Below are 16,766 nucleotides of genomic sequence, written 5' to 3'. Positions count from 1 at the left end.
TAGCGCCCTCAATTTGAACACAAATTTACAGCTAATACAATTAAAATTACCGCAAAAGAGCAGAAAAAGCTGAATAATTTGATAAAGAAACAAATATCTATGTTAAAAATTGCTACAAATATATGTGTATATACAGTTTATTAGTGTGATAGCTGTCGGTATTATTCAGGTCTAGAATTGAACATTATAATAATGTTTTGTTAGAAAAATTAATAAATGATCACATCAAACGACCGTGGGATAACCATCTGTGAATAATGTCGAAAATGTTTTTTGTTTGCTAGGTAGTCATAATAAGTATGCAATATACAGCAGATTAATCAGCATTAGAAACGATTTTGTCAAATTGGCCTCAAAATGTTAGCATGATCTGTAGCAACATTTGCAGTGATCAGTCATAAAGTAGCATAATGTTATGCAATTTGCAGCAATTTTTATGGGCAATTCCAAGCAACATCATTCTGTAACGCGAAGTTTGCACATGAATTTATTTTTAATGCAGCAACCATTTAGGTAGGTGAATAGTATAATGGAAACTATTTTGGGTAAGTGAAATACTAAGGGTGGGAGAAACTACCATAATTTGCATATGCAAACTTCGCGTTGCGGAATGATGCTTGGAATTAATTGCCCATATACTGCGACTACCGGCAATCTGGACTATTTTGGCGGAGATGTGTCATCCCCCCTTGTGACATGGGACCTATTGTCTACAATTTTATATCATATTATGACTTTGTGTATCTTTTCATTAATTAAGACTGATGGTCATTCCAAAGTGAAGTGTGTAGGAAGAAAATGTCTACTTTTGCAATTTTTTACTATATACTTCCAGCAATCTGGTCTATTTTGGGGAGATTTATCACCCCCCCTTGTGACATGTGGCCTATTGTCTACAATTTTATATCACTTTGTGTATCTTTTTATCCATTAAGACTGATGGTCATTCCGAAGTGAAGTGTGTAGGAAGAAAATGTTTCTACTTATCATCATTTCATCATTTGTTGCTGTAGTCTCCGCAGGTAAATTATTGTCAATGCGCTATGGTAGTAGCCTTGTAAACAAACTGATTTACTTAAGGGATGGGGTATGAACGTTTGGATAGTATTTATTTTGGGACATTAGAGCACATCAGACATATCAATTGCATTCTGAATACGAAGAATGTCCTTCTGATATCAAATAATTTTGACTTTTGAAATTCGCAATGTAATACACATTTTATGGTAAATGATTAAAAATTGATATTTTTGATATTTAACAGTTACTCGAAGTAAACTTTACTTAAAGTGTATGTAAGTGCGATGAAAAGCCAACGATCAATTGAACATTTTGACCATTCGTATTGAAGATATGGATTTTTTTCCCAAAACACCAAAACAAAATTAGGTCTTTTTGGGGAAAAAATCCATATCATCAATATGAAAGGTCAAAATTTTCCTCCCAGCTACATACGTACACTTTAAGAATATGTCATTAGATTTATAAAATTTACTTCGAGGACTGTTATATCAAAAATGTGAAAAATATCAAATTTTAATAATTTGTCATAAAATTTATATTATATCGTGAATTTCAAAAAATGAAAATTATTTGATATCAGAAAGACATTCTTCATATTCAGAATGCAATTCGATATGTCTGATGTGCTCTCATGTCCCGCAAAAAATACTGTCGAAACGCTCAAAAACGCTCATTCCAGATCCCTTAAGCATTTCCCTTTTCATGGATAACTGTGCTTTTTTCCTGCAGTTGCATATTTTCTTTGGTGTGTTTCTTTTTCTATAACTGTTAATGATACTTTTCACAGATTTAGGGTTGTTGGGAATTTATATTCCTACATTAGTGGAACCAATGTTTTGTGGCATCCTTAAACCTAAAATGACACAAAAAATTGTTTGTTTCTATTTTTCTATGCCCCTCCCCCCTGTCAAAGGTCACAGTGGTGAAAAAAATAATCCCATCATGTTGTAATGTATCTCAAATTGTTCCTCTTATCATACGTAAAAAAAAAGTCAATTTTCATGTCCCTGGATTTTTTCGGGTGAAGCAATTCTTGGCAAACCGAGAGGGGGCTATGCGATTTTTGGCACACATGCATAGAGCGTCATTTAATTTTTAGGAGTGTGCAAGGAAGATTTTTTTGACAAGCATTTCTTGACACCCATTTGGAAATTTTACCCCCGGCTCATAATTAATGCACAGCCCCTTAAATAACAAGTAAATCTAATACCATAACGGAAAATATATTTGACATTTTTTGTAGGGATCAACTCAGAAATATGTGGCACACGGCCGGCGGTTCGAACTCAAACTCGGATATTTAACGGCCGCGCAGCCGCACCAGGAGCATGGCCGTGGATTGGTCGTATGGTTCCTCGACCACCCAATTGGGAATGTATGGTGGTGCTTGTTGATGAGCAATATGCATTGACTCCAGTCTTATGCGGGTAAATTCATTTTACATACCGTGTTTTTTAGAATGAATATTTAGGATTTTACAAAATCGCAATTGTCTAAACTGCGACACCAACAATCAACAATATTATAGGGGTGCAGTGCCACCTTAATTACGTGTTGGTGCCAAAACTATTTGTTGAATCCTCGATCGTGGGTAAAAAACGGGAGATGGGCAAAATATATGGTTTACATGCTAAATGGGTGGTTACTTAGAAAAGGAGGGGTAAACTTTTTTCCCGTTTGTTAAGGTCGGTTTGTAATTTTGCCAAAAGCATTGATCAAACTGCACTTCAAGTCTTACTTTGAAGTGTCTATAACAATCAACTGGTGTATTGCTGACCAAGCTGCATTACTGCTTATGCAACTGAAAAGGAGTCGAATACGCGTGCCTTGGCCTCGTATACTCGGTAGTTTGAAATCACTAATTGTCCATATGACAGTTATAACGAGCCATAACATTTTTTTGCTACCATAATATACTCATGGTAATCATAATTTGCTGCCTTGAAGCTCGATGGCAAGTAGATACTATTTAACTTATTACTAACATCCGTAATGATATTTAAGCATAGATATTTCATTTCATTCTTAGACTACGAGATGATATAGATTCAATTGTCTTCGGCGATACAGAAATTGATGGTTCCTCACCAAATCGTCAAGAAGTGACCTATCAAAGAGTGGTCACTCATCCAGACTACATCTTCTTAGCACAAAATGATATTTCGATTTTGAAGTTGGATTCGCCTGTAACTATCACAGATTATGTCCGTCCCGTGTGTCTTTCTGATATCACAAATGAATCAGAGGCTTATGACAACTGCTGGATTGCTGGCTGGGGCGAAATCAACGCATCTCGTAAGTACGAAAATTGTTAATTGCGGGCGCAACGTAGGAAAATAACCTCTGTGTGAATGTTTGGAAAACTTTTGATATAAAAAGGCTTGACTACATGCTCTTATATACCAAGTAATGACTCGAAATACACTCGGATTTTCCGAGTCAAGTGCTACGTTTTTCGGGTATATTTGCGGTGCTACAGATGCAACGACTATTTTTTTCGCCATCGTCTTCTGCAGCGGCTAAAATTGACCTTTTTGGTAAATCCCACCTCAGATGTCGCCATTGGACGTCACACCGATTTGCGCTGATGCGCATATTGTTTTATCGAACATCGTTACTGCGAATTGCAGGTCGGCGTGACGTTAAAACAGAGTTCTCAGGTGTTCTCGCAAAGGCGTATGGGACTTACCGAAAAGGTCATTTAAACAAGATGTCATCATTTGACGTCACGTAGATTTGCAATGCGCAGTAACGATGTGCGAATCGGCGTGATGTCATATGACGACATATCAAGTCTAACTGCAAGGAATTATGGGATTTACCGAAAAGATCAATTTGCTTCAGCGTCTTCCGCTGCAGAAAACGTCTAAAAGGAGAACAAACAATTACTTGAGCGAAAAATCAAGCCCCAGAACCGAAATTCACTGCGGAGAACTGACAACGCGACGTCTACAGCAACGGAAAATCGACCACAATCACGTCAGACATCGGTTAGCTCATGGTAAACATTATAAAGACATTGATACTTTTCGAAAACTGTATGTTAGCTTTGCAGCTTGGCGCTATTGCGCTAAACCCCGGTCGTTGGACATTGTTGACGGAGTAGGACTGGTTAGTACCATCTCTGGTCCTCCCCCTATAGACTAATCCAATTTCACGCATTCCTACACCGCAATGGCAGCCATAGCTGGGTGCCCGCTGGGTCTATTCCACATGAAATGTGAAATAATGTGGCCTTGGCGGGAATTTAAACTCCATTATATCACCCGTGTTACACGTAGACAAAAGGATGATAAACGTTTACAACACAATATAATATAACACCGATTTTTCTGGCCATCACTTGGCTCGTTGGATTCGTCTATAATAGGCATAAATTTATCACAGTCACAAGTGAAGGTAGGTATGCATATTGCATAACTATACTGTTGACGTTGTCGTTCAGTGGCGTAGTCATCGGGAGCAGCCACAGTAACACATAAACCCTGATACCCATTGTATTGTCTTGTTGCATGGTTAGCCTAAGTAATAGCAGAAACGAAACTCGTCCTATAATTGTGAAGAGGTGACAGGGAGTAACTTCGTGAGGCCACGACGCGGCGGTCGGTCTACAATTTTGTTTTCTTGTTTAATGACGGCTTTTCAGTGCCCTTTTGTTTCAAATATTGCTGTTTAATTGCAATTTCCTACTTATTTTCTTGTTTCTCTCTACTTATTTTGTTTTAATTGTTTTTATTAAAAGCTGAGTTTCCACAATATCTGCAAGAAGCTCCATCGGGTGCAAGATCTGAAAAGGAATGTCAGCTGGACATGTTTCAGTATCACCCAAGTATTCTGTGCGAACTTACTGATTCGGAAACGCAAGCATGCTCGGTAATATTTCTCACATTGTATTAGTTTAATAGTGGATAGATCATCTGAAATACATATCGCACTGTTATTAGCATTTTGTTCAAAATACAAACAAAATAATAATTATTATAAAAGCGCAAGCGTAACATTAGTTAAGGTTATTAATTATTTTAAACTGTTGTGATTTGGTAATTCACAGCATCTTACGAATGGTAGTGAGCTTTGGCAAAAACTGCATTGCTCAATTCATAGCGAGCGTGTAGAAGAATTAAAATATATCACAGATATACTTTTATAGGTGCCGCGGTTCTTGAGTTACGTTATAAAGAGGGCTGAAACAACACCACTTTTGTAAACGTACATAACTCATTAACAACAATAAATTAAGCAAGTTTGCAAAGTATACGATTTGTAGAATGAACTTTTGCAAAACATCAAGGTGTTAATTTTCAATAATATATTGATCTAGATAATGAAAATCGATTTTTAGGTTGCTTCGACCAACAATACCTCGTCTACCCTTAAGCTGACAAGCGTTTGTTCCAAGGCATTCGCATTTAGAATCTATGATTATCAGCCTTAAACATTGAGTGATCCCAGTGTAAGTGTAACAATCAAAACGGTTTACAAATTGCCTAAAAGTGGTTTTTTTAATGATCGAGTTTGCAAAAAACCAAGAAATCAACAGTATTTACAAATTCCATTCAAATTCATAGCTAATTTTTCGATTACAGAATGTCTTTGTCTTTAATCTATGACACCAACAAAGGTGGCAAAATGAATTTTGATGATTTTTACGATACTCTCGATGGCAAAACACTGAATGGGCCTTTAACTCAACCGATTGTAATCGCTGCATTGCAAGACCTTGCTGCTGCATGGTATGTCATGATGTGTCCGTCTGAGAATCCGTCAAACTGTCAGATTGGATTTTCTGTGATAGTGTCTGTGAGAGAACCTTATTATTATTTTTTTAATGGTTTTCTTTTTTGTGAGGTGATTTTCTCTTTTTGTTTTCCGGCTTCCATTCCAGGACGATGTTGGAGCTCCTATGACGTGTCTTGGTGAAGATGACCGTTGGTATTTAGTAGGACAGTTTTTAAGCTATGAGGGTCAGTGTGGGAATAGTACAACATACTTTAGTCGTACATCCTATCTGGAAGACTATATATCTGATGTCATTAATCGTCTTGAAGGTATTTATGCAGTGGTGGGTTTCATAGTATTTCAAATGCGTCAGTAAATCATTGAATTAAACCCGCTGCTACTGACGTGACGCTGAATTAGTTGTTTTTGATAATAACGATGATGTTGGAAATTTGTCATGCAATGTTTTACCTTGACGTTACTAAGGATAGGTCTTGAAATCTAACTGTTTCCTTCTTTCTTTCTTCTGGCAACACATCCACTGTTCCTTTATGCTAAGGCCAATTTTGACCAAACTTGGTCACAAGCATTCCTGTCCAAGATGTAACATGATATGTGATCAGTTTCAGGTCAAAGGTCACGCGAGGATCACAGAGGTCAAAAACGTGATTTTCACTTCAAATGCTAGCTACTCTTTCTACACATTTCATAGCACTGAGCTGGGACTTGCACACATTGGACGTGGGATCAAAGGTCTTTTAGGGGTCACTTCCGGTCATTAACGAAATACCTTCAAAACGCTACTTCTCGCACAAATTAAGCAGTACAGAGTTTGGAATTACACACATGCATTTACCATAAAGCGTGCACAAAAGTTAATGCGGCGTCAATAAGGGGCCATTTCCGGTTAAAATCTAAAAATCTTCAAAAATTAATAAATTATCTGCTACATGTAACATTGTATGTTGATGTCACTTGCACAGAAATAATCCTTATGGCATCCTGATCATATTAAAAATATAAATATCTGACCGTAAATGTCAAAGTTTAGGGGTCAAAGGTCAAATTTCCAAATTAATCCAATCGAGCACAAATTCAATAAGACTGATATTTACGATATTCTAAACATTCTAAACATTTTAAAAGTATTTATGATCTCACAGGTCAAAGTGTAGGAGTCAAGGCCAAATTTAAAATCGGTCCAGCGAGCTCAAATTCAACATGAATGATCCTTACAACATTCTAAACATGGTAGAAATATTGATGACCCAGTTATCATCTAATTTGGGTTAAATTGTCATTTAGGGTTCACTCCCGGTCATTAAAAAAATTATTAAAATGCTGTTTCTAGCACAAATTAAGTAGTACAGAGTTTCGACTTGCGTTTCGACATTGACCTTAGCTGATGCACAAAAGTTAAATTCCTAATAGGGGTCAAGGGTCGTTTAAGGGCAATTTTTTCTTAACGGCTGCGGCTAGGATTAGATCTATAGCTAAATCTAGTTGTATTTGGAAATAGAAATATATAAAATAATCAATCAATCATGGTGACAAAGACAAAGACGATGATGGTAATGACGAACAGTTATTTTTAACGCATAATCAACTATAATTATTGCAGATTGCAATGAGCCTGATATGATGTGTAACGAAGGTGATACCTGTGTACTTGAGGAAGAAATCTGTGATGGTCGGGAAACTTGCACCGATGGAGGAGATGAAATCGGCTGCCCTGGTAAAATAATTTTACAGTTATAATATGAGATAACACTTGATGTATAATTCTAAAAGAATTTATTTTTCGTTACACACAAAAAGGAAAGGCACGGATTTTGACTAATTTTTTAAAGTAGAAAAATGGCATTGCTCGTAAGTTTCACACTGCTTTGTAAATTTTCTTTTCGTAACACGTGTATTTGCTTTTAAGTAAGGGGCTCGTTAACGCACTATACCTAAGTTAGACCTATATTGTGCTGTAGAAAAGACTAATGAAATTTAGAATTAGTTTTTTTCTTTATTTCGTCAATGGTCGAGGTCCAATACCTTTTAACCTTTTCCCAAACCAAGATCGTTTGGAACACACTATAACTATTACATTGATTTCTTTCTCCATGTTTCAGTTTTGGGTTGCTTAAACGACACGTGTCTGAATGGGGGGACTTGTCAGGATACTTCAGAAGGCTACCTCTGTTTATGTGCTGCCGGTTCGTCTGGTCAAAATTGTGAAATAGGTGGGTACCAAGTCTGCGTACGTCATAGAGATGTATGCAAAGCAGGCGAGTGTTCCTGTGATTCAAGTAATTTCTAAATGCATGTTGAGGAATATTTAATTTCAATATTTTAAATTAAAGCCACAATGTACGATTTCTGTCAAATTTTCATCTTGTTATTCTTTACCCAAAAGGCTGAGTATAATATTAGTAATATCTATCAGAAAGGTTTCTGTCTATTTTAAGCTGAAATAACAAAGTGAAAGAAACCCCATCGATATACTTAGGCTGTTTAACATGGAGTTTTATGGGGATTTAATTCTCGTAGAACATTAGTTTACACTATTTTCTATGGGGTTGACGTTAACTTTTGGTGCGAAAGGGGGGGGGGGGGGTGGTGGTAGGGGAGGGGTAGGGGCTGAAAAATACGCGAATTTTTCTGTTTGCATCAGGCGCCCTGTTACAAGTTTTTGTGAACGGTCCCTTATGCATTGGATTTCCTTATTTCACGCTCATGAGCATTTTTGTATGTTAGTAGCCTCTCCGGCCAGTTCGATTAATGACCTTTGTGAAATAGTCAATCTGGCACTTCCTGCTATAGGGTCCACAACTTATAAGTTCCCCCTAAATACTTTTTTAAATAAATCGAAAAATATTTTACGAAATGCACACCTGTAAAAAGTCCTTATTTGTTTTACACATATGGACCAAATTATAGTGTCACATGTTATTGCCTTATATCACAATGGTTCATTATGTAAAAAAGAGACCGTTTTAAACAATGTTTAAAGTTGCATCCGAGTCCATAGGAGTCAACTCTCAAATAATACAGTAGGCCAGATCTATTCATGTGTTTGTTAAAGAAAACCTGATTGCTATGGACTCAGGTGCAACTTTTAAAACAGCTTCTTTTCGCGAACAATTAACTATTATGACTGAACATAAGGAGATGTGACCATGGTGATGCTATAAATTGATCCACATGGGTAAAACAAATAGAGCTATAATGTACATACCTTTTTACATTTTTACATTTCGTAAATTATATTTCGACTTATTTTAAAAAACATTAGGGGGAACTTGTGTACCCTATGGTTGTGGACCCTATATGAGGAATACGAAAAAAAGGTATTAAATCCAATGTCCCATTGTTCCATTTCTTCAGTATTAAACTATATATATCATGTTTTCTTCTCTCCACTCAGTCGACTGCGGTCCGTCAGTCATCGAATTAACACCAGGAACACCTTTGAATTTGACTTCTCCACTTTATCCCGACAACTACCCTACTGATGCAACTTGTGAATATACGGTGTCCGCTCCTGATGGATACAAAGTGCTAGTAGAGTTCTTAGATTTTGATTTGGAGCTCGGCTGGGACAACTTTTACATCAACGATAGCGTACTTTCGGGAGATAATCCTCCAGATAATTACACGTCAGCTGATGATACATTAACTCTGCGTTTTGTCTCGGATGAAGTTTTCACTTTTCGTGGATATTTGTTACAATTGAGTGCAATTGACGTATCAGGTATACACTTTCTCTGAAATATACTCCGCTCCTGCAAATCTATTTATTAAACTCATCATTGCAGTTTATGTTGGGGATGAAATCAAAACTCGACCGGCGGTCAGCCGCCGGTTGCGGGCGGTTCCATCCGGTTGCTATTGTTTCGTCCCTTGATAAAAATTATCTATGCCCACAAGTAAGTGAACATTCTGGATACAAAGAACTTTGTTAACCAGTTTACTATACCGATCCTGATGAATATGTTCTATCTGTTCAATCAATTATCGTATTTGTTGTGTTTAGTCTTCGGCTTCTCCTTCGCCTCCTTCTCCTTCTCAAGACCAGTTCTTTGCTCTCCTCTAACTCAAGAACTAAAGTAGCCTCGGGGCCCATACTTGGTACAATGATGGCAAATTGATGGCAAATTTCACGAGCAATAACATATAGGCGATTTATTTTTTCATTGGCCGCTTCAAATTTTGTCCAAAGTGTGTCGTCATTGATACCAAAATGTGGCAAATTTCATGAGTATATAAGCGATTTATATTTTCATTGGACGCTTCTGTTTGGGAAGCGTGGCCTACTTGAGCGGTTAAGGCGTTGGACTGTGAATCCAAATGTGAGGGTTCGAATCCGAGGTCCGCCTGTGCTCGGCTGGCTCTTTGTGTCGTTGAGCAAGGCACTTCACTCTACTTGCTTAGTGCTTCGGAGGGCACTTTAAGCCATCGGTCCCGTGTAAAAGTATTTCTGACATTAATGCAGTGTGTACGTTAAAGAACGTCACAGGCTATTCGAAAATATACGTCTAGCCCTCTTCTTTTGTTCCATTATCTATTGTATTTCTTTTGTTCAAAGTCTGGTCAACTGTCGATTATATCAAGTAATGTGGACAGGTCAAGATAATCTGGACAGGTCAAGATAATCTTGGTCAGGTCAAGATAATCTTGGTCAGGTCAATAAATTTTGAACAAGAGAACTACATGTTCATATTTAGAAACACTGGCCACATTATTTGACTTTTGGACATTTCAACAAACTTAAAATGCATCAAAGTTTAATATATTTTACACGATCAGCATAAATTATTATGCAAGTTTATGCATATTAGATTTAAATGAAGATGGTAAACAATACTTGTGTGTATTGAATGACATTAGACACCGATTATCTATGGTAATGGTCTGTTTCTCACCCTTTATCTACTACATAGCAGGGGATCATCCCGGTACTGTTGACTGTACTTCAAAAATACACTCATCTACTCTAGGTTCCAGAGTAAAAATAAGTACAGCTTGTCTGTACGCAGTGCGATAATACTCATACATTATGAGAGAGGCACTAATAAGGAAGAAGAAGAAATGCTCAAATCTTGTCCAAAGTGTATCCTCATTGGTACCAAAATGTGGCAAATTGCTTTATTTTTTCATTGGACGCTTCTGTTTTAAGTTATATGCAAATTAGCTAATTAGCATGAACATTGTCAAAATCTTGCCCAAAGTGCATCGACATTGGGTAGGGTGTTACGCTGCGTTAAGGGGATGTTATGGTGGATCGGGGGTGTCATGTTGGTTTAAGAAGTATCAGGGTAGTTTTAGGTTGTGAAGGGGTGCTAGGGTTCACTAATGAATGTCATGGTGGGTTAAGGTTGGAAAACACGTGCATAGATATTCGTGTTTGCTCAAACACAGCTGTGCGATCTAGTTTGCTTCTTGTTCTTATTGGCTTTGGTAAAAACCCTGTCCTAACAACATGCACATAAATACGTACATGAAACAGACATGACAGAACCGCAAAAATTCATTCGCAATAGAGGAGATGACACTTAGGACCTGATATTTACTGATATAATCTATGGTCAAGTAGTTTTTGGATTGTCCCAAAATGCCTTAGTGGGATAACTCTGTATTATTCAGCATAACATTAAGACTGACATGTTTTGTTTTAGGAGTCAACGAGTGCGAATGGAAACCTTGTGCATTTAATGGCACGTGCATCGATGAAGAAGACGGATATAGTTGCGAATGCGTTGATGAACGCTTTGGAAGAAATTGCATCACTCCAGGTAAATATTCACCAGAGAGATTGATATGGACGTAAAGAGCTCCTGCTCTTTCAGTGATTACCTAATTTAATACTGCATTGGGCCGGTGTGATAAAATGAAATAATGAAATGTTTAGATTTTCTTAAATGATGAAACGAAAATATCTGTTCAAAAATATTGAGAGTGCGACTGAGAATGTCGCAAGTCTACCAATCTAGTGGTATGCCCTGGGCATACAACCAAAATTAATTAGTGGTAGACCATATTTGTGCACTTGTTTAAAGAATGGGGGGGGGGCACCATTATGTATCCTTAGCCCTGGGTGTCACAACCCCTAGCTACAACCCCTAGCTACGCCAGTGTGAAAAGGTTAGTTAGCAAGGAGTGGCAATGGTAAAAACAAATCTCGGCGTACATCGTTTGGACCTTCGAGTTCAATATTTTTAGAGGGCAACTTACTTTCGTGAAATCTTTTCGCTGAATGGGATACTACTTGGTATTCCAGGACACAAATATGAAACTTACGATTGAATTTTCAGCCTTCTGATTCTGATTAAATATTACTCATATTAACTTATTATGGTTTTAAAGGGCTAAAAAATGATGCAAATTGCAAGTTTTGACACTTTCTACACTGTGTTTGAGCGTTAGAGTCGTAGAGGAAGGTAATGTGCCAAGCGATACGGCATACGAGTGTGGACGAATCCAGCTATGCGTAGGTTTACATGAACCAGAGTAAAATGAAATAAACTTTTCACCTTTCTCTTCAGTTGACCATTGTGGAACAGAAGACATCTACATCGAAGACGGTTCTTCTTACAATCTGACGTCATTCTACTATACCATTAGTAACGTCTACGGTGTTCAGTTTGGCTGTAAACATATAGTGACTGTTCCGAAAGGTCATCGTGTACGTGTGGATTTTATTGACGTCGATATGATATTCCCATTCGATACGTTGATACTTAATAAGCAGGTGTACAATAACGAAGATGAGTTCATATCTGATGATAACATCCTGGAGATTGTTTACCGCACGACAACTCAGGTCAGAGGAGTCGATCTGGTCCTTAACGATTACGTTCCTATGGGTAGGTATGAAAGTCCATTGGATTAATAGAAATCGTAATGTCTACGATTCTTTAGTACCAGTTTGTATGTTTGTCTACAGGGTCAAGCTATTGAACTTGAGGTGAACCAAAGATTATTTGTTAGTATCATTTTCCTTACTTTGAATATCAGGGGTAGCGACTACTGTCATGTTCTGGTTTCGAGATCGATTTGTAGTCCAAATTCTTGGTTTTGTACTTTGTAGTTTATAGCTTGCAGACCTACAATCACGACCATAAGTCGTTCGAACACTTGTGTAAAAGTAGAATTGTTTTAACCCGTATTTTAGTAATACCTAACATACTTTGGTGTAAAGTCTGAACCCGTTCCTGCTACTACAGCCCTCCCCCTTCCCCACCAATCAATGTTGGATGTCTCTAAGGGTGCATGGCCAAATAAACAACTACCAGCATTGATCTGGGGGGGAATGGGGGCATATTTGCAGTAGTCATGTTAAAGTGTTCGAACAATTATGACCTGGATTGTAGTTAAAACAAGAATCATATCCCTGCTTGAATGAAGGAAATAATATCAACGTTCATTGTCGGCCTCGTCCTCCCCATGTGAAAACACATGTAGGCAAACTTCCACAATGAAACAAAGCTTCATAACGAAAGTCATAATTCACCTATCCACCTTTAACAGATGGTGACGAGTGTGCAAATGAACCATGTCAAAATGGCGGCATTTGTATTGACAAGGAGAATGGCTTCATCTGCAAATGTAGGCGCGGATTTCAGGGCCCAACGTGCCAACGACAAGCAGCAGGTAAGGGAACAGAGACGTCAATGCTAGAAGTTGTACGTATCAACAGCACAATTCCGTTTCAAAATATAATAGTCGTCCAGTCCCGGCCTTATCATCGAAATGTGTCACAAGTATTACAATTTTTCACGTAAAGGTGTCCTATAGTACTTTTGGCTTTTGCTCAAGTGTATTTTGTACTTAGACATGTCGAGATCACATGAAAAGAGAGTGTGATTCTATTGAACATCCGTGTGCAATTTTATTTTATTTGGGGTGTCTTTTTTCGAATAATGATCATGCTTTACAAACTGGAGGAAGCAGATGAATAAAACTTTCACACATAATGGACAATTTTCTGCAATTTGTAATTTGATTACTGCCAAGCGGCCTATTTTAAAGATTTTTGTAAATTTTGATAAAGAATATTTTGACTCACCCAGCAAACACAAAAACGTTTTTAAAACGTTTTTAATAAGTTATATTTTGGCTTTTGGTTTACATAAAAACGTTTTAATATCATTAAAATGTCGTGTTATATAAAGGTCATGAAAACGTTTTTAAAACGTTATTGCAAATATTTTGGGCAAATATTTTTCGCAAAATATTTTTTCAACCCCAAAATAACATTCTATTTAGAATGTTTTGTATCAAGTTTTCAAAAAAAAATTTGGAATGTTATTAAAACGTTTTATACCCTTTATATAACCCGACATTTAAACGTTTTCTCTAAAACATTTTTTGTTTGCTGAGCAGTAAAGTATCAAAACATGTTGTTAAATGTTATGAAAACGTTGTATTTGTTTTCTTTCAGGGTTGTCACCATGTGGTCGTAACTCATTCGCATGCAACAATGGGCGATGTATCAAGGCATCTAGAGTCTGCGATGGGCGCAACCACTGTGGTGATAACAGCGATGAACTATAACCCGACATTTAAACGTTTTCTCTAAAACATTTTTTGTTTGCTGAGCAGTAAAGTATCAAAACATGTTGTTAAATGTTATGAAAACGTTTTATACCCTTAATATACCGTTTATATACTAACCCGACATTTAAACGTTTTCTGACAACCTTTTATAACCTTTTGCGAATGATATCGAAAACGTTTTGTGTTTGCTGGGCAAGTGGTATTTGTTTTCTTTCAGGGTTGTCACCATGTGGTCGTAACTCATTCGCATGCAACAATGGGCGATGTATCAAGGCATCTAGAGTCTGCGATGGGCGCAACCACTGTGGTGATAACAGCGATGAACTAAACTGTAAGTCACTGACATCAAGACACATGTGCGAAAATCAAATACATTTACCAAAGTAACTTTGTATGTAAGATCCGATTGCCAAGGTTTGATTTTCATCTGTTTTAACCAAGGTGACATCTTTACTGTTGTAGGGTACGTACGTTATTTAATGAGGCAGATGCCTGTTCGACTCTTGGCAATATAATCGATTTTTAGTGTTCTTCTGTATTACGTTGTTCAGGACTTTTATGGCCAATTTGCATACTGACTCAGTTATAAGCATAGCAATTCAGTATCGAAGTTACGTAATGTTACTATGTCAACGGGATCACGCGCTTGAGTAATGAACCACGATCGAAACAATCACCACACAAAGTATATGGCACTCGCAGGTATACCAAAATAGCGTGATCTGGTAACCAAGAGAATTACGTAACCACTTTGATGGTGAATCGGAGTCGTGTTGTCGTCATACATAATTCCTGGCCCTACTCTCATGTTCTTTCATCTGATGATATTTGCCATTACTCCTTGATACAGGTGACTGTGAATTTCCCTGTTACAATGGTCGATGTATACCACAGCGTTATGTCTGTGATGGTAAAAATCAGTGTGGGGATTGGACGGATGAATTGACTTGTGAGTAGGTAAGTTAAATAAATAAATAAATAAATAAATAAATAAATAAATAAATAAATAAATAAATAAATAAATAAATAAACCAACAAATAAATAAATAATAAGTAAATAAATACATGAATAAATACTAATTAATGAATGGTACGCTAATTAATGAATGAATTAAGTATATAATAGAAATACTACCATTTCGTGCTATTACAATACATGTAAAACTACGGTATCATGACTACAACTGTGTTTTTTTTTTTTGGATTATGCTATTATTTTTAAATATCACTACATCGCCTCCATTTTGTTTTTCTTTCTTGCATGATTTATAGGTTGAGGAAATATCGAGGCACCAATCAACTTTGGATATATACTAGTTGTTGAAAGACATCTGTACATTTCATGAAGTGAAATATAAAATTAATCAAGAAAAGGGAATAGTAAATTCATGTTGGTGTATAAAAGCCTGAAAACATTATAAAAGTTGATCCAGAACACTTAGTAGTGTAGTTCTTATATAACCCCAGCAAACACAAAAACGTTTTTAAAACGTTTTAGGCAAATTATATTTTGGTTTAGATTAAACTTTTTAATAACATTATATGTCAGGTTGTATAAAGGTAATAAAAAACGTTTTGAATCGTTTTGTATGAAAACACACTGCAATAATATTTTTAAAATGTTTTCAAAATGTTATTGTAAAATATTTTTGCAAACATTTTTGCCAAATATTTTGTCAACACTTAAATAACATGTTAGAATATTTGCAGTAGGTTATTAACAACTGTTTTTGAATGTTATGAAAACATTTTATACCCTTTATATGCCCTTTATAAACATCTCAAAAAAAGTAACTAACCCCCCCTTAAATAATGGCCATTCAAAAAACGGGCAATTTTATTACAAATCTGTAAAATGCGTTGAAAGCAGAATTTATTTCTGCGCATTTTGACACCTCATTTGTAGCAATTGTCTAAATATTGACGGCACAGCGTACATTTAAATCAATGTAACCCAAAATTTGAAATTTGCAGTAAATTCTATTCAGTATAATGGAAGGAAATCTGCTCGGCTCCCATTTGAATGTTCGTTTTGTTTCATGCATTTGGGCAGCAAATAGACCATGAACGCATCAGACGTCTTGTAAACAGTATGAGGCAGAGATGCTTGGCAGTTATCAGGCAGAAGGAAGCCACACCCGATATTAACTGATATGAGAGTGAACATTACAACAACAGTTACAAGAGACATTTGTAAAAACCATTAAATCACATTAGTTTAAAACTGAATATGACAATGTGTGTAATGATATCTGAGTGTTTTGTATTGTTGTAAGTGCAACTTTCAAATCTGGACCTGAACCTCACTACATCAAATTTGCCGGTGTTTTATTGTTTTATGGGCTATCGTATCAAATGAGGTGTCAAAATGCGCAGAAATAAATTCTGCTTCCAATCCATTTTGCAGCTTTCTAATACAATAACCCGTTTTTGAATAATGGCCATTATTTAAGGGTGGTTAGTTATTTTTTTGAGAT

The 16,766-nt window shown here is 36.6% G+C and overlaps 1 protein-coding gene and 1 long non-coding RNA gene across 2 annotated transcripts; both read left to right on the top strand.

Annotated features, from left to right (window-relative positions):
• Nucleotides 1-2,657: 2,657 nt before the first annotated feature.
• On the top strand, nucleotides 2,658-14,286 carry LOC140163723 (uncharacterized). The gene is made up of 11 exons (XM_072187039.1): nucleotides 2,658-2,683; nucleotides 3,053-3,318; nucleotides 4,766-4,896; nucleotides 5,909-6,071; nucleotides 7,364-7,477; nucleotides 7,863-7,973; nucleotides 9,158-9,484; nucleotides 11,409-11,525; nucleotides 12,276-12,596; nucleotides 13,261-13,383; nucleotides 14,174-14,286. The coding sequence occupies exons 1-11, from the start codon at nucleotides 2,658-2,660 to the stop codon at nucleotides 14,284-14,286; spliced, it is 1,812 nt and encodes a 603-aa protein (XP_072043140.1).
• Nucleotides 14,287-14,507: 221 nt separating this feature from the next.
• LOC140164025 (uncharacterized) lies at nucleotides 14,508-15,758 on the top strand. Its single transcript, XR_011860467.1, has 3 exons — nucleotides 14,508-14,620; nucleotides 15,140-15,246; nucleotides 15,562-15,758. It is a non-coding gene; the product is annotated as an uncharacterized lncRNA (long non-coding RNA).
• The last annotated feature ends 1,008 nt before the right edge of the window (nucleotides 15,759-16,766 follow it).

Source organism: Amphiura filiformis, chromosome 11 (assembly GCF_039555335.1).
Source record: "Amphiura filiformis chromosome 11, Afil_fr2py, whole genome shotgun sequence".
Classification (NCBI taxonomy): domain Eukaryota; kingdom Metazoa; phylum Echinodermata; class Ophiuroidea; order Amphilepidida; family Amphiuridae; genus Amphiura; species Amphiura filiformis.
The sequence above is the reverse complement of the archived record's forward strand: the minus strand, read 5'-3'. Positions and strand labels throughout refer to the sequence as shown.